Source organism: Zootoca vivipara, chromosome 5 (assembly GCF_965207765.1).
Source record: "Zootoca vivipara chromosome 5, rZooViv2.hap1.1, whole genome shotgun sequence".
NCBI classification, from domain to species: Eukaryota; Metazoa; Chordata; class Lepidosauria; order Squamata; family Lacertidae; genus Zootoca; species Zootoca vivipara.
In genome coordinates, this window is record NC_142588.1 from 56,379,763 (window position 1) to 56,398,193 (window position 18,431).

The 18,431-nt window shown below is 44.0% G+C and overlaps 1 protein-coding gene across 18 annotated transcripts in view; it reads left to right on the plus strand.

Moving 5' to 3' along the window:
• Positions 1 to 974: 974 nt before the first annotated feature.
• Positions 975 to 18,431, plus strand: part of ALDH18A1 (aldehyde dehydrogenase 18 family member A1) — a 28,493-nt gene continuing 11,036 nt past the window's right edge. The window contains exons 1-10 of one of the 18 annotated variants that reach the window (XM_088670712.1): positions 975 to 1,080; positions 2,091 to 2,163; positions 4,776 to 4,826; positions 12,244 to 12,348; positions 14,094 to 14,317; positions 15,525 to 15,674; positions 15,762 to 15,866; positions 16,476 to 16,652; positions 16,950 to 17,040; positions 18,003 to 18,127. In XM_088670712.1, the coding sequence (XP_088526838.1) occupies positions 12,264 to 12,348; positions 14,094 to 14,317; positions 15,525 to 15,674; positions 15,762 to 15,866; positions 16,476 to 16,652; positions 16,950 to 17,040; positions 18,003 to 18,127 (957 nt within the window). In that variant the 5' untranslated portion in view covers positions 975 to 1,080; positions 2,091 to 2,163; positions 4,776 to 4,826; positions 12,244 to 12,263. Of the gene's footprint in view, positions 1,081 to 2,090; positions 2,164 to 4,475; positions 4,614 to 4,775; positions 4,827 to 12,223; positions 12,349 to 14,093; positions 14,318 to 15,524; positions 15,675 to 15,761; positions 15,867 to 16,475; positions 16,653 to 16,949; positions 17,041 to 18,002; positions 18,128 to 18,431 lie in introns of those variants that run through there. The other 17 variants (XM_088670715.1, XM_088670708.1, XM_088670709.1 and 14 more) reach the window with 17 other exon arrangements.

Sequence of the window (18,431 nt, forward strand, 5' to 3'; positions counted from 1 at the left end):
AGTTTGTAATTCTAAAACTGGAATCTACTGTCATTTAAAGTAAGCCACTATAAATCAGTAGAACTCTACCAACTTTTAGCATGCTGATGCACATGGATTGTCAACTACACTGTTCAGTTGCTGTCTTTAAATTTTGTGCCCACATGCCAGCCTTTAGCTTGCCGCAAGGCCCAGATGGTTTACGAGGTTTATATTTTCTTGTAAGAGCAGAGACAGCAGTGCAATCTAGTTGGGCAATCCCTGCCCACGATGGACCCATGGAGTAGCCTATGAAAGCTACTTTTCCTTTGCCTCAGTTATGTCCACCACCTGTAAAATGGGTATAAAGCTACAATCCTAAATACACTTGTTAGGGAAGCAGATCTGACTGAATTGTGGGATTACTTGAGTAAACATGCTTAAGTCTGCACAGTAATAAGGATTTGCCTCACAGAGCTGTCAAAGACAACCCAGGTAAGGGTGGTAAGCCGGGACAATGTACATTTAAACAGAAACAACTCCTTTGGGCCCTTCCAGGCCTTGGCCCTGCTATAACTAGAACAAGGTTGCTAAATTATTTCATTTGCTGCAGTAATACAGTATTTTCCTGCCAGAGGGAGGGAGCTGCTGATGCCATTCTCTGCCTCAGGTTCCCAAACAGCCCCTGGCAGGTCTTGGGCAACGATTGACAGGGCGAAGAGGACAGGCTCCGTTCTTCCCCAGGCAGAAAACTGCCTTGGTGGGGCGGCGGCCCTAGACCCTGCCATTACCCGGCGCATCCTTTGAATAACAATTCCTCTTCCGCAAGAGAAGGCCAGTTCCTCTTCGCAGGACGAACTCTTCCAACGCTTCATATTATTATTTTGCACGGCCAAATAAATAAATAAATCTGAAGATCTTTGCAATCAGATAGGGGGTCGGAAGGAGCCCACCCACGTTAAGGGGAGGCAGGTGCCACGAGGCAAGCAATGGGGATGGGTGGAGAAGGAGGGGGCGGAGTCCCTGGCCGGAAGTGCCTCTGCTGACATCGCTGCCGCCGCCCGGATCGGTGTTGGGGGGAGTCCGGGGTGCGCTCCGCTCCGCTCCTCGTCCGGAGAGTTTGTAAGTGATGCCGGAGGCGGGTGGGCGCAGTCTGGGGCGGGGGGGGGAGCGGCCCGGCGATCCCTTCGCTTCCTTCCCATTGCGAGAGCTCGTAGGGGCGGAACTGGGGATGGGGACCCTGCGCCCCAAAGGGATTCAGGGTCGCCCCGGTCTGTGTTCCCATCCTCCACTGAGAGCGAGTCGGGCTCTGATCATGACCCGGCTGGGATCTGACGGACCCGGTTGCCACCCATCCTGGAGAGAGGACATAGTCCCCATTCCCACTCCCACGTTTTTAACCCCCTGGGCGATCCAAGTGGGAAAGAGATATATTTGTGCCCCCCGTTCCCCCCACGCTTCCATTGGCAGGTTAGGGGCGGGGGTGCTGAACCCTTGCTGGTGGTTGTGGGCATGAAAGCAGGGCACTTAAATAAAGGATATTGTCTTCTGTATATGACGTAAGAAGGCTGAATATACAGTAGAGCCTTTCTAAGAGTCCGGGGCATCGGCTGCTGCTGTCTTGGGTCATTTGTTGAGAGTGATGACATATATGGTGCCTCTTGCATCATGCCCAGCCCCTTGGTGCTGCGCCCACCTTGTGTGAAGCGTCACGCACAGTCCTAGAATCATTTCTTGGCATATATCTAGGAGGAAGCTGGTTGATCTTACGATAAAGGCCACCAAGCGTCTAGCAGTGCCGTCTGACTTGCAGTGTTTTAATTTTAAGAAAAGTGTGTGCAGAATAATGCTTTTTTAGATTTAAAGAAAGAAAAGGCAAGCGCAACACAGCTTCTGCGAGAGCAGTTTCCATTCCATCGCAACCCCTGCTTTTATGCCTCTTTCTGGCATGATAAAGGCTATTCTGCATTTTTGGAAAGTTGAGATGAGTTCCTTGTGAGAGGGCAGACTTCAAAATTACTATAAAGTGAAGGGCAAAGTCTCATTCTGGATGCAAAATGTTTATCAATCAGGGTTGCCATAAATACTTGTGTTAACCCTGATGCCCTCTTCTTGTGTTTATAAATGTGCAGGTGAAGTTGTTACACCTGCATCCTACCTTTGGATGAGGCTGAGTTCTCACCTTATAGAGGGGTATTTTAAAGGGTAAGCTTTCTCCCACTTTTCTGTGGAGTTGTGATGTTGCTTGAACTTTCTTTCTTTCTTTCTTTCTTTCTTTCTTTCTTTCTTTCTTTCTTTCTTTCTTTCTTTCTTTCTTTCCATTTTTTTAAACAACCAAACTTTCAGCCTGCCAATCTCTGGGCAAGATTGCTTTTAAAAACAGATTCTTTCTCTGTTCTTTTGACTTTGATGAGTTGCACAAACCCTGCTTTGCTGCTGGTTACTAAAATCTCTCTAAAGCTTATACTGTATACACAGATCTGTCTCTGTAACCCTTTCCTCTGTGCTACTCTCAACTCCTCTGTCTCTATCTTTGTAGATCATGTTGCCTTTTGGATTAGAGGGGCAAGAGGTCATTATTTAACAATGGGTAGGAGGGAAAAAATGTGTTTTCCCCCCTCTGGGTTTTTCCCCACTCCTGGGTGTTGGAGAGGGAAAGCTATGTGCTTGCAGATTACATGAATCAAGGCATTGAATTTGGGACATCAGCTGGAATTAATTCTGCCTAGAAGTTGGGAGTTCTTAAGTAGGTAATGTAAGCTTAAAATCTCACTGACAAAACTTGCTATATGTAGAAAGACTCTTGTAAACTCCACATTGTATGGAAAGGAATCTTCTTCTTTGGCATTCACTTGTAGCCGAGTAAGATTGTCTTCCATAAACACGGTTTTAACAATGGGACCGTAAGTGACTGCGGAGGCCAATTCTGGATCCACACGTCCTTCTTCCACAGTGGGGACATTGGTTTCCAGGCGGGAGTTGATCATGGTGTGGATTTGCCAAGCGTGCCTTCCTCTTAGCATGTTTCTCCCTTGCGTCCTGAGATTGAGTTTCTTCAAAGCCCATGACACCTTTGGTAAAGGCTGTTCTCCAACTGGAGCGCTCGCGGGCCAATGTTTCCTAGTTGTCGGTGTTTATACTACATTTTTTAAGATTTGCCTTGAGACAGTCTTTAAACCTCTTTTGTTGACCACCAGCACTTTCCTGAGGTCCTCTTTTCCAACTTGGGCCACTTTTATTATAGGATATAGGAACAAAGGCTCAGGAGAAACTGTAAAACTGAGTAGATACAGATGTGGAGATCATTTCTAGAGGTGCAGCTGCATAGTCTGTTACAGCAAAAGTGAGTTTTGTGGTACCTTGAATGGGAACAGATCTGTGAGTCTTGTAAGTAAGCCTACAAAAATGACTAGTTTGCAAGAAAAACTAGCCTGCATTTCCACACTGGCTGCGCTCCCTCCTGTTAGCCCAGTAAGAAAAGGTTTTTTGCTGCATTAGCAGCACCAAAGTGACCTTTCTGGGGCACGAGCCTGGGCAGTGTGGTTGGAGGTCCTGGGTGTCCAGACAACAAGATCCCGCTCTCAACTGGCTGCTGCCAAAGAAGGGGTGGATCGCTCTACCTCCTCTGCTAGCCCACTTGCTAGACTTTCCTTCCTCTATGGCTAGCAGAGTAGAAATGGAGCAATTACACACACACACACACACACACACACACACACACACACACACACCGGGCTGCTTATGCACTTGTACCAGGCAAGCTGTTAAATGCAAGGCTGGATGTACTGTGATATAAGCTTTCATGCACAATTGATTAAGAAGCATGAAGTTGCTGGGAATTGCAGATGGGGAGAGTGCAGTTGTGCTCAGATTCTGCTCTTGGGCTTCCCGTAAGTGTCTGGTTGGCCACTGAAAGAGCTGCATGCATGCTGGAACTAGATGGGCCTTTGGCATGATCCAGCAAGGCCCTGAAGTTCTTATGTTCAGTTGGCAGGCTCCTCAATTTAAGATTATGGTTGCTTTGGAACTTCTAAAAATAGGGGTTCTTTAGCATGAAAAGCAGGGTTAGATCCTAGGAAAGAAGTTTAAATTACACTAATAATATCTGGCTAGCTTAAACAAGAAAAATAAATAAAATATGCACGTCCAATTTTGGTCAGGATGTTAGTGTTTCATTTTGTTTAGTGTGCTGAATACACAGAAGCAAAGCAGTAAAAAAAACCCAGTAAAATTAAGTGTGTGGACTTAATTTAACTGTCTCAAAACTTCTTCGTTTTTCCTGCTACATGCAATTATTAATAATAGTGGTGCAGCAGCAGGAGCTTTTTTCTTTTCCAGGTCTTTCTAGCATCTTCTAAACAGCCAATTTTTCCAACGGCAGAGATTAAATCTTATTTTGGTGCCTTTGTTAGCTCTAGCCTTTGAACCGGAATTTTCCCCTCGTTTAGAACTGCTTGATTGGATCTCTATATAATTAGTGGGGTGAGGGGGGAGCAGTAGTTTTCCTCTGAAATGTTGAGCTTGGTTGGGCCACTGCAGATTGCCAGACTAGACAAGCTGGATTTGCAGTAACTTGTTATGCTCTAAACAAGAGTTTTCCCAAGGGAAGCTTTCAGGACTTAAGAGTGAAATTAAGTCTAACCAGAACTGAACGGGTAAGTCTTGACATGATATGTCTCCCCTTCTTATTTATATTAAGCAGTTTTAGCTAATGGATGCATATGCCTGAATACTGGTCCATGGGGTCACGAAGAGTTGGACACGACTAAACGACTAAACAACAACTTAAATACCTCCATGTGCTTTTTTTCACACAGTATAGCTTGAAAATAAAGTAGCAAGCTGAGGTGGATACAATTCTGTCTTTTGTAAGTATTTCAGCGGAAAACCTACAGCTGGAGTTAACAAGCATTTTAATGAATATTCTTTTTAGCCTATGTACATTCACTTGTTATGTGTTGTTGGTTTGGTTTAATAAACAATATGTTCCGAAAGAAATTATTGGTTTTTTGAAGGCAGCCAGTTGTAGTTATGAGGACTGGAACTCGGAAGGTGGAGATTGCCATTAGTAAAAATGGAAGCAAGAGCTTCTCCTTGTGGCCATGCCAGAGGAGGAGAGGAGTGTGTGGGAGCAGACAAGTCTGAGGGTTGCCTAGGGCTAGGCTTGCTCCTGTAAAGATAGTTCATTGTTACAACTGTATTGCCCTGCATAAAGTAGCAAGTGTTGTAGGACTTTGGGACTGAAGTAAGAGGCAAGTGCGTTGCCGGGCATGAACTTTCTATTCTTGGGTTGTGCTCTGTGACTTCACACAAAGTTGCTTCTAAAGCTTGCAGACATAGCTACACTTGGGAGTTGCTGGTGTTGGCATCTGTCTGCCTCTAGAGCAGTGTTTCCCAACCTTGTGCCTCCAGATGTTTTGGGACTACAACTCCCATCATCCCTAGCTAGCAAGACCAGTGGTCAGGAATGATGGGAATTGTAGTCCGAAAACAGCTGGAGGCACAAGGTTGGGAAACACTGCTCTAGAGACAATGGAGTGTGTGCCTCCAGGGGTGAAGTCAAATTGTTGGAGAATCACAGTCCCTGTTGTGGCTGCAGAGACCAGTAACTTGTAACTGCTGCCTCCTACGTAGTTTTTGCTGTGTTGGCAGCACTGAAGTGACCTCTCTGGGTGCAAGCGGATACAAAAAGACATGTGGCATTACTTGAGTGATCAAAGGTAACCATGGAAAGGTTAGCGAAGGTTAGCGGAACTATTAGCGAAGGTATTGCCTTTGAGTATAATATTCTGGACAAATGTTGCTCTGAGACAACTTTATGCCATTGAAATTTGTCCTTAGCTTGCTATACCATTAGATTGCTAGTTGCCACCTTCTGCCCTTGTAGCACCAGGATAGTATTTTTTTTATTTTACGCTTCCCTGGAATAACTTCCATCTTGCAGGAAGGTATACTGGTGTACTTCTGGTTTTGGCTCCACCCATGTTTGGAATTGGCCGTACAGTACCTGCTTTTGGCTTTAGCCAAACACTTGCCCCTCGGGGATTGTGGCCTTTGACTTAAAAGATTCCCCACCCCTAATTTAAGGCTCACTTCTGCTGACTTGCTGCCGAGTGGTTGGAAATAAAAACAGGGATGTACTATATCGAAACAAGGTTTACTGGTTCATGCTAATAGAGAAAGCAGTGCATACTCCTGTTTCCAACTAATGCATAATATTTTACTGAGCTTTCTGAGGTCACGTGATTTGCTTCAGATCTTGAATGAAATATAATTCTCTGATACCTAGTTCTTTCTTTTTTTAAAGGCAACCTTGTTATTGCCACACCCTGTGATGGTGAAGCCTCCTATTTGTGCAATGTGTGCAAAATTATTTTTTTCTTTTCTTCAAACTTCTGCATATTAATAGCTGGCAGAGAAAGTGCATATGCTGACAAAGAGTAGGAGAATTAAAGGATGGACTGGACAGAAAAAGGATGAACAAAATCTTCCCCCATATTCCTCCAATAGAGTCCAGCTATTAGGGTAAAGATCAGAAGGTCGGCGGTTCGAATCCCCGTGATGGGGTGAGCTCCCGTTGCTCGGTCCCAGCTCCTGCCAACCTAGCAGTTGGAAAGCACATCAAAGTGCAAGTAGATAAATAGGTACCGCTCCAGCGGGAAGGTAAACGGTGTTTCCATATGCTGCTCTGGTTTCGCCAGAAGTGGCTTAGTCATGCTGACCACATGACCCAGAAGCTGTACGCCGGCTCCCTCGGCCAATAAAGCGAGATGAGCACCGCAACCCCAGAGTTGTCCGTGACTGCACCTAATGGTTAGGGGTCCCTTTACCTAAGTTGCTTGGGGGGGGGAGTCGTCACATGGCAACCTTTTCTGGTCATGCTCCTCTTGCGAATTTTCCTTGGGAATTCAGCCCAAAGGAATCAGATTTTATGTAATTATGTACTGAGGAGTGATCAGAAAACAGCCTTCAACCCTTAGTTAAATATTGAACTGACCCCTTGTAGGTAATTTCCTAAGGAGGCTTTAATACAGGGCCGAATTGTCAGTACAAGATAACTTGTGACCAAAAGAAGAAGAAGAAAAACCTATTTCAGAGATGTACCCCAGACGAGTCTTCCTTAGCCTGGTGCCCTCCAGATATGCCGAACTACAATTCCCTTGAACCCCAGCCAGCATAGTCATTCTAACTAGGTCTGATGGGGGTTCCCCAAAAGATCTGGAGGGCACAGACTGGGGAAGGCTGCCCCTAGATTCCCATCCAAGCATGCACAGTCCCCATTTGCCAGCCCCTCTTCTTCATATTCCCTCTGCAGTCCTATATGCAGGTTCTGTTCCTGCACAGAGCACTCCTTAGAACTCTAGCTAAGGAACTGGTGCTTTTGCCCCTTCCCTTCTTCCTCACTTGTGCCTTACTGGAGGGCCAGTGCTATCCCATAATCCAGTCCTTTCTTATCCTGTTATTCCTGTTTGTTAACTACATGGACTGAACTGCTGTCACATGCATTAGCTGGCTGATTCCGGTAAATCTGACAGCAAAATCAGCAATTTGTACGTTGCAGAACACACACTTCCTTTACAGAGATTATATCCACGCGGAAAAAGTGGTGTTGAGAGGTCATCAATGAGCTCCTGACCTCAGCCTTGTTTCTTTTTTTCCTTTTCCTTTTTATAAAATAAACTTTATTAATATTCAAATTAAAACACATAATACATCAAATTTAAATCATAACAACATTATAATAAACAAATAATACAATACCAATAACACAAAAAATCAAAAAAAAAAATTCCTTCAGTAGCACCTTAAAGACCAACTAAGTTTTTATTTTGGTATGAGCTTTCGTGTGCATGCACACTTCTTCAGAACTTCAGAACTTCTTCTTCTGAAGAAGTGTGCATGCACACGAAAGCTCATACCAAAATAAAAACTTAGTTGGTCTTTAAGGTGCTACTGAAGGAATTTTTTTATTTTACTTCGATCCAGACCAACACGGCTACCTACCTGTAACAAAAAATCAAATCACATAACTTATAATTCTCTCCACTCTGTCACTTCCACTTTTTTGAAACTGCTTCTTTTGATTTTATATTTTTTACTTTTATTTTTATTTTTCTGTTGTGCTTCTCTAATCGTTGTCTTCAGTGCCGATCTTTAAAAATGGATCAAAGATTTAATTGTGGGGCATTGTTGTTTCATATCAAGACAGGAGTGCCTGGCGTGCTATGGTCCATGGGGTCACGAAGAGTCGGACACGACTAAACGACTAAACAACAACAGTTGTTTCATATAATTCCTCAGCCTTGTTTCTATGCATGCTGCATTCCCCTAGCAACCATTTGCTGCTTTTTTGGCTGGCTGCCCTCTTCTTCTTCCGGGTTCTGCTCAGCGACCCGTAGTCCTTGACAGAAAGTTTCAGCAATCATGTGAAACCATGTCTCAAAGCAGAGGCTGAAGTATTTTGAAACTCCAAATTGTTATGCTTCTCGCCACTTCAGTGGCCAGCAGAAACACACAGGCCTTATCCCATCTCTTGGGCAGGAGCAACACAGAAGTTGTCCTTTAAATTTGATGGTGCTGCCATGTGGTGGAAAAGTGAGGCATGTGGTGCCACTGGAACTCTTGGAGAAAGGACACCTGGGCGGCACTATAATTTGGGATTGTGTAATTGATGGGCAAGGAAATGGTGTGTCAAAATGGAAATTAAAGCTGAAGCGTGTGGACCATCTTTTCCCCTGAGCTCTAAGGGATGAAAGAGATGGAAGATGTCTTTGAAGGGAAATGATGGCGGAGATTGGGCAGTGCATCCATATAAACCTTAAGGTGTATGTCAACCCCACTTTTGCATAGCTGTATTAGATGGTGGAAGGGGACGCAGGTGGTGCTGTGGTCTAAACCAGAGAGCCTAGGGCTTGCCGATCAGAAGGTCGGCAGTTCGAATCCCCGTGATAGGGTGAGCTCCTGTTGCTTGGTCCCTGCTCCTGCCAACCTAGCAGTTCGAAAGCACGTCAAAGTGCAAGTAGATAAATAGGTACCGCTACAGCGGAAAGGTAAACGGTGTTTCCGTGTGTTGCTCTGGTTCGCCAGAAGCGGCTTAGTCATGCTGGCCACATGACCCAGAAGCTATACGCCGGCTCCCTTGGCCAGTAAAGCGAGATGAGCGCCGCAACCCCAGAGTCGTCTGTGACTGGACCAAATGGTCAGGGGTCCCTTTACCTTTACTATTAGATGGTGAGTTTTACATCTGAAGTCGAGGCTGACATAAAGATGGCATGCTTCTTAAGGCTGTCAAGCTAAACAGACATACTTAGCAGTAACTTCCATTGAACACAACGGGGCTTAGCTTTTGAGCAAGTGTGCATAAAGTGTCGCTTTAACAATATACGGCACAGCCCTCAATCTGGGTTGCTGGAGTGCCTAAGGCCGCACTTTCCTAGAGCTGGTTCCATTGCCTTCCTGGATAATTACCAGCACAAGGAATATCTCCATCCAGGTGACCCTTCCTTCCTTCCTTCTGGGGTATAATCTCTATACCAAGACATGTGCTTTGGGACCAAATCTGCTTTGGGACACTTATCGTGAGATACCGTATGTGGGTATGAAATTTTTGCTGCATGTTTTTGTTTCTTTAAAATGCATGGAAGCAGGGTCTGGTTTCCATGTTTGAAAAGAGGTAATTCACATTTGAAACATGCATGCAATTTTCACATCTTTAGCAGAGTTGAAAGTGCTTAGAGAGAAGACACCTGGGGATCTCTCTCTCTCTGTGTGTGTGTGTGTGTGTGTGTGTGTCTGTGTGTTTCGAAGAGGCAGAGAGGGCCTGATTACTGGCTGTCAGATCTGGTCTGCACTGGAGATCTATAACACTTGTTGACATTTCAGCCTTCAACTTGGATTTTGTGCTGCAACGTGGAAGGGGGTGAGGAGGTGATGCCTTGACTGCTGGGAGTCAGGTTACATCAGCTCCTTCCAGGGCTCTCCCGTCTTTCTGTTGGAGCTGATGTGGCTCATCCAGGCAGCAGCTCAGGGATTGGCCAGGGAGTGTCGTAATGTGCTTCAGCTGGATTTTCAGGAATTAACTCTCTCGACTCTGGACACTTCTGCGGTTCCTTCTATCTGAGGTTTCCCTTTCCCCCCCCCCTCCCACATCCCTGCCTGCAGCTTTTCTTCTTGAAGAGCAGGGGCAGGCCCTTATTAGACACTGGGACTTTTCTACACCTGGAATCGATACTTTCAGAAAGACAGTTCTCGGATCCAGTTCCTGGGCTGCATATGTCTGCTTTCTCTAATCCAGTGCTAGGGAGCTGAAGGCAGAAATTGGGGCTTGTAGCATTACTGAGTCATCAAGTGATGCTTCCCTTGTCTTAGCACTTCTCTTGGAGTGCTTTTCTGCAAGGGCTTCCAGACTCTTTTTTATCTGAAATGCTTGGGTGAGAAACATGGAAATCCTCTTTTTGCTATTGCTCTTGTCAAAATGAGAATGGGATGGAATCTTTGGAATTGCCACTGTTTTCATATTCCCTTCTTCCAGTGCAAATGGAGCAGCAACACTTTCAGGAAGGATTGAATTCCTGTCTGAAGCAGGTTTGAAACTGAACCCACAGTACCAGGTGTCTATCTCTGGCAGATTGTGTTAGACAGGCAAGTTCTCTGGCTGAATGTTGGAAGGTCCTTGGTTGTGGTGCTGGGAGGGGAACCAATGTTTCCTCGCTTTTCCTGGTCTGTATGTATGCATGCATGCAATTTTGGAGAAAACTGTAATACATAGCATGGTTACTTTCTTACCAAATTAGAACTTACTTAACTATTTCAAGAACATGAAATATATAGTGTGTAACTGAACAGCTGAAATTGTACAGTTGGTGCTATATTTGCGAGTTTTAAAGGTCTCGGTTTTATTCAAACAATAGTTACAAATGTATCCAGTGTTGGAGCTGCAAGTTGTTGAACTCTAACCTAGGTATATCTTGGTGTTTGCCAGTTGGGAAGATAGGAAAAGAAATTAAAAGTAAACTGAACATGTGAAACTATCCGCTTTATAATAAAGATTTGTTATCTGGTCTTAGCCTTGGTATTATCCTGCAGAAGCAGGAACAAATAATATTTTTAAGAGAAAGGGCTTGGAAAATACCTAAAATAAAGACCAGCAATAAATTTGGATAGTCATATGTCATAGTCTTGTGTACGTTTAATTAGGAGCCGGCTACATATACATCTGCACTCAGAAGCAAGCTTCACAGTAACTGTAAAGAAAATTGGCTATCCTGTACCCATATTTCTGTTTTTTATTTTGTTCACCCTCGATTCTGAAACTGATTGCATTTCAAGTTTATTTCTCTAATGAGCATTTGCCTAATCAAAAGCTTCTTTTGCACTGAGTTTCATGGCCTTCAGAAAGTAGAAGGTGTGCAAGAGTAAAAAGAAGCAAATTCTTGCTGCCCTCTCATGACAGTCCGGGGGTCCTTGCTTGTATTTGTGTATCTTCAAACTTGATTTAGGAGGAATTTGAGTCAAGTGAAGAATCAGGGGCTGCATTGTACATTGTTGTTTGTTAAAGGAGCAATATGCTTAGCAGGCATATAGTCTGAACCCAATACATGGAGAAGATGCTTTGTATTCTACCACTTCGAAAATGCACTCCCAGTGTAAAGATCTGAAGAATATTGCTTGTTTAATACTGCAAGTAGAACCATAGAACCATAGAGTTGGAAGAGACCACAAGGGCCATCCAGTCCAACCCCCTGCCAAGCAACAATACTACCGTTGAATATTAACTCTATGAGTTTTTGAAGTAGCATAACTCACTGCAGCATTGTTTTTAAAAAGCATTCCACATCATTCTGGAAAAGAAAAACAATGCACAATAGATTTTTCACCTTTCCCCCCAAATCTTCCACTGAAACACTGGAGGGAAATCCTGGGTGGCAGTGATGAGCCACTTCTCACATATTAACCTTTGCTGTAGGGCTGCCATGCAACTTGCCATGGGGAGACTGTCTGGGACAAAGGAATAATGGAGAATCATTAGGAATCATAGGAATAATGGAGAAAATGCAATGAGGCTGCATTTTAAATTTTTAAATTTTAAACTGTATCTTAATTCGTATTTTAATTAATTGTTTTTCTTTATTTTACATTTTATTGTAATTTTATTGGTGTCAGCTGCCCTCAGCCCGGTCTTGACTGGGGAGGGCGGGTATAAATAAAAATATAATAATAATAATAATAATAATAATAATAATAATAATAATAATAATAAATATAGGCTTCCTTGTTCTCTTGTAGGCGCTGTTGATTCCATCAAGATGCTGTGCAGAGCTGCTCTTCTCCCTTCCTTGCGTTCTTCAGGACAATTCTGGCGGCAGACTGACGTGGCGGGCTCGCACCCTTGTATGTATCAGAAGGAGGCAACTGTGGATAGAGGCCTTTCTGTTAACACTGCAGAATTGGGAATTTCTCAGCCATTGAAATTCCAGACCTAGGTGTCCTGATTCTTAACTAAAGGTAAAGGGACCCCTGACCATTAGGTCCAGTCGTGACCGACTCTGGGGTTGCACGCTCATCTCGCATTATTGGCCGAGGGAGCCGGCGTATAGCTTCCAGGTCATGTGGCCAGCATGACAAAGCCGCTTCTGGAGAACCAGAACAGCACATGGAAACGCCGTTTACCTTCCCGCTGTAGCGGTTCCTATTTATCTACTTGCATTTTGACGTGCTTTCGAACTGCTAGGTTGGCAGGAGCTGGGACCAAGCAACGGGAGCTCACCCCGTCACAGGGATTCAAACTGCCGACCTTCTGATCAGCAAGCCCTAGGCTCAGTGGTTTAACCACAGCGCCACCTGGGTCCCTTGATTCTTAACTACTGTACTGCTAAAATGCGAGCAGCATGGCTTTGGCAATGTATTGTGTTACTCTGCCCCCTACTGGCTTGTTGAAGCATTGCTGCAGAAATATAGTGTCTTCAAGCCCTTAGCTGCCTCGGCTGATGTTCAGCCTAAAGGAAAAGGATATTGCTTCCATAAAGCCAGTAGTTCCATTTCCTTATTTGCCTGTCAGTATCATGCTGCATAAACACAAATGGGGAGCTAAATGAAGAATGTGTGTAAGGGGGAAACGAGGGCCTTACCTCTAGGTGGTGATATAGACCGTGCTTGTTAGCTGGCAATTATAAACTACAGGGAGTGTGAAGGGTTTGCATTCTTTATAAAAGCAGTTACATCCCACCTTTCCATTTTAAAATAAAATGCCAAAGGTATATTAAACGACACAATATTAAGACACACCACAACATAGTGCAAAGCACAATATAATAAAAGCAAACCAAAAATGTTTTAATAAACTGGTTAAAAAAATTACCAAAACAAGCATACTAGTGCTAAAAATATATGTATCTAGTTTTAATTCTATAAATGTTAAATTGTGTTTAAATGATGTTTTTTTCCTATGTTTTTAGTGTTTCCAAGTGTATCGTTTATATCTAAGCTGCCTTGAGTTCCGCCAGGGCAAAAAGGTGGAATAATAATAATAATAATAATAATATATTTCTAGTTACAGGTAGGTAGCCATGTTGGTCTGAGTCGAAACAAAATAAAAAAATTCCTTCAGTAGCACCTTAAAGACCAACCAAGTTTTTATTTTGGTATGAGCTTTCGTGTGCATGCACACTTCAGTGGTCTTTAAGGTGCTACTGAAGGAATAATAATATATGGCATGCAAGATGCAATCTTTAGCTTATGCAGAGTAGAGGAAATTATATCTGCCTTTAACACTGACTGATGCCACAGTTGGCAGAGATGTGGCTAGGGATAAGGTGACACACTCCCTTTGATTTTTGTTGGCTCTTCTGTGGGTCATGGTATTTAAAGTATCAACATAACTGCAATGAGACCAAGAGACAGAGTATGACCTCAGAATATTCTGGTCAGTTGGTCAAGTGGTGTTTGGAATACTTATTTTGCTCTGCAAAATGGGCTAATGTTTTTTCTCTCTCATTTAAAAGCTGGACACTAGTTAGAGGCAGGTGATATGTTCAGACTCCCCCACTTTCTCCAGACCTGGGACCTGGGAAAGGGGATGGGGGATTTTGGTTCCATGTACTTGCCTCTAATGCTTTTGCTGTGTGTTTCAACCACAGGTCTACTGGCTCCTAACCTGGTATTGAGGAATGAGTCTGCTCGGGGCTGGAGTAACATCCCGTTCATCACAGTGCCCCTCAGCCGAACCCATGGCAAGTCGTTTGCTCACCGCAGCGAGCTGAAGCATGCCAAGAGGATTGTGGTGAAGCTAGGGAGCGCTGTTGTGACTCGAGGAGACGAATGTGGCTTAGCCCTGGGGCGATTGGCATCCATTGTTGAGCAGGTAACCAGGCCGGGAGGCATTGTGGGCATTTGGCTGCTTGTTCTCCTTACCAAACCCTGGAATGCCCAGGCACTGGTAGGCCATTAGCTTTGAGTTAATCCTGGTTATTGCTAGAAATGTGTAGCCCGCAGTGTGTTTCAAAGATTGCCGTTTCCTGCTATTTTGCTTGCTGTTGGTTTTGTTGTTTTAATTTGGCTATTTGCTTGTGTTGTACGCCACCCTGAGATCAGTTGAAGAAGACTGGATTATTAGAGCAGTGGTAACACACACCCACACCCAAGGGGGTCCGTGGCACATACCCAACAACTGTCCAGAACATCCTGTTTTGGGGCGCCATGCCCTCACATGGTCACATGACTCATGCAGGTCACACGACTCACGCAGGAGTGTGGCCCAGAAGACATGCTTTGCGCAGGGACATGTTGGAGGGTATGGTGGCACCATTCACATAATAAAAGCAACCACCCAGAGTGGCTGGAGAAACCTAGCCAGATGGGTGGGGTATAAATAATAAAATTATTATTATTATTATTTCCAAAAGTAGGGGTGTCCAAGGCTTGCCTTATGAAAAACAGGGGATCTGCATTACTTAGCTAATTGGGAACCACTGGATTAGAGGAATATTTGAATACACAGATAACAGTTGAAGGCGGACTTAAATGTAATGGGCAGTAGAGTGTGGAGGGGCAGAAATATGGTTTAATATTAAAACACATGTGATTAATATTAAAATATTAACATGAAAAGGCAATGCTTTTGAGATTCCCACCAAGACCAATAGTATCTCAGGATCTGCCTGTGTTATCTTGCAATGATGGCAACCCCCAAAGTGGGGAAGTAACATAAGGGGAATAAATAATCCTCATTTTAAAGATGTATTGTAACAAGAGTGCTCAAAACATCTTCCACCGAGATATTGCTGCAGTCATGTTGAGGCAGGAATGCCATATTCACGAAACTGATAATAAACCTAGGGTGTTATAGGGAGGAGTGGTTATATTTATTTCCCCAATCTATTCCAAAGAGTGGGGATTGTCTCCGAGTTGGCCTATGTGCTCGGCAACATTATATAAACCCAAGAAAGCTTACATTCTTACTGCTTTGGAGAAAGGTTTTCCTACAGAATGATCGCAACGGCGTCTAAAAATTGGTAGCAAGCTAAGATGGCTTTAAGTTAGACCAAGAGTTGTTTCTCTCGTGCCTGCAGGTATCAATGTTGCAAAACCAGGGCCGGGAGATGATGATCGTCACCAGCGGGGCTGTGGCCTTTGGGAAGCAGCGGCTGCGTCACGAGATCTTGCTCTCTCAGAGTGTGAGGCAGGCTCTCCACTCAGGACAGAACCAGCTCAAGGACATGGTGAGCAAGTGGGAGAGCGACCTGTGTTCTTCAGTGGTGGTGCAGAAACTGCTGTTCCTGGCTGACTTTGTTCTCTAATCTTTGCAGGCGATTCCCGTGCTGGAGGCTCGAGCCTGTGCAGCTGCCGGTCAGAGCGGGCTGATGGCTCTCTATGAGGCCATGTTCACACAGTACAGCATCTGCGCAGCCCAGGTAGGGAACTTTGTACATGCTCCTCCTCAGAGTCTTATCAGCTGCCTTGGGCACCATGCAAGTTCTCTCTCGACTCCTAGAAGAAGGCTCTCTTTCATGCTATTTGCCAGGAAGCCTAATTCCTTCCTTCCAACACCAGGGCCCTCCCAGTTCAGTACATGCCAATACCTTACCCCATAACAACAACAACAACAACAACAACAACAACAACAACAACAACAACAACAACTTATTTATACCCCACCCGTCTGGCTGAGTTTCCCCAGCCACTCTGGGCAGCTCCCAACAGAATTAAAAGCACAGTAAAACATCAGATATTAAAAACTTCCCTAAACAGGGCTGCCAACTCTTCCTTCGCTTTGCCCAACCTAATACTCCCCCTTTCCTCCACCCATTAAGGACACGATAATTGCATTTCAGATTTCACAACAGGCTAGCCGAGCTTTTGCATCTGAGGTGGTTTGTACATCGACCCCTTGCTTTGTTTGCTTTGACTTAACGGAACCTCCGTTTCCTTGCTGTAAGAATTCAGCTGGTTCGTTCGCAACTTGCATGCTTGGCGGCCCTCTTCAAGCCGAAACTGATAGTGGATAATTTTTGTCAGAGCAGTTCTTTTCTTCCTTCCAGATTTTAGTCACCAACTTGGATTTCCATGATGAGCAGAAGCGTCGGAATTTAAACGGGACGCTGCACGAACTGTTGCGGATGAACATTGTCCCCATCATCAACACCAATGATGCTGTGGTTCCTCCCCCAGAGCCAAACAGTGATCTTCAGGGGGTAAACGTGGGTAGCGCATTGCAGTGGGTGGTGGTTGCTCGCTCGCGGACCCGCTAACATGCTGACTCTGGGCTGTAGTGCACGCTAACGTCCTAATGCTCTGGATTCTCCAAGGTGACTTGCTGCTTGTGGATGTAGTAGATCTGGCTATTTGGTGTTGCTTGCGAGGCTAGCTGTTGACTCGAGGCTGGGAGTATGACTCCTAACCATCTTCTGTTGCGCTTTGCTTTTCTGTGAATCGCTTGGGTATTGGGTTAGCTCTCGCCTGGCTAGTATTGCTGACTTTTAAAATGTGTGTTCCAGGTAATTAGTGTGAAGGACAACGACAGCTTAGCAGCCCGCCTGGCTGTGGAAATGAAGACCGACCTGCTGATTGTTCTTTCGGATGTTGAGGGTACGAGAGTTGCTCTGTATCTGGCTAAATGGCCATTGCAGCTTTGTGATCCTTTTCAGCGCTGTGCTTCAGGAAGAGGAAATTTAGGGAATTGACTGTGAGGCTAATCGCAGGCAGCCAGAACACTGCAATATTCACAGTGCGTGCCTTTAAAGGAGAAGGAATTAGGCATTGCTTTATTCATGCTGGTTAGAAACAGAGGAGGAGAGTATATATTATTATTATTATTTATAATATATTTATTAAGGCTTTTCTCAAACAGACAAGAATACAAAACACAAGAAATTACAAAAAACAGAAAATACAACAATGCAGGAAAAAATACAAAAAGAGAGAGAGAGAAAGAATACAACAACAACAAAACAAAAATTCTAACTTATTACTCTTATTATCAATCTATTGACTTCCTCTTTCCACCTCCTACTGCGATTCTTTACATTTCATACTTAGTAAATTCTAAATGTTATATAAACTCTAATTAATACTTCAATATTACCTTATTACTCTATCTTTTAATATCTTGTCCTTATAAACTCAATCTATATCTTACTTCTTAATTAATTTATCCTTATCTTCTAACAATACTTATTTCACACCATTGTATTATCTACAACCTTTTTGTGCAGAGTATACATTATTTGTCTTGGACTGCTGACAGTTTCTTAGAGCTTAGAAATGGATTCACCTCTTCCCAGATCACTTGACCTGAGGTACCATATTCTGCCTTTTGCTTCTAAATTCTGACTCTGGCTATCCCTTAGTGTGATAGCTTACAGTCCAACTGGACGAATCTATACTAGCAATGCAGTCCCTATGGTTCAGAGGATCCAATTACCTCAGTCTTTTTGTCTTTTCTTGTCTGAATGGTAGAGATTTATTTTACAAATGTATGCCCATTGTTTTTCAACCATAATGATTCTGAAGGTATGTCCCGATAGCTCATTTCCACCGTTCCATTTCAGGACTCTTTGATAGCCCCCCAGGATCAGATGACGCAAAGCTCATTGACATATTTTACCCTGGAGACCAGCAGTCTGTGACGTTTGGAACCAAATCACGGGTGGGAATGGGAGGCATGGAGGCCAAGGTTGGTCAAACTCCTCACCATTTTGCTGTGTCCATTTACTGGGGGAAATAGGAGGGCACTTTGCAATATCTTAAGACCTTGTTTAGCCTTTATAACAAACATGTTGATTTTATATATTTATTTTATAAAAAAACACTTTCCTGTTGCATCCTATGCCATGCCTGTGAGATAAACTACGAGGTGCTTATGGCAGCAATGAGAAACCTGTTGCCCTCCAGACTACAACTCCCATCATCCCTGACCATTAGTGATGCTGTTGGGGGTTAGAGTCCAACAACATCTGGAAGATCACAGATTCCCCATC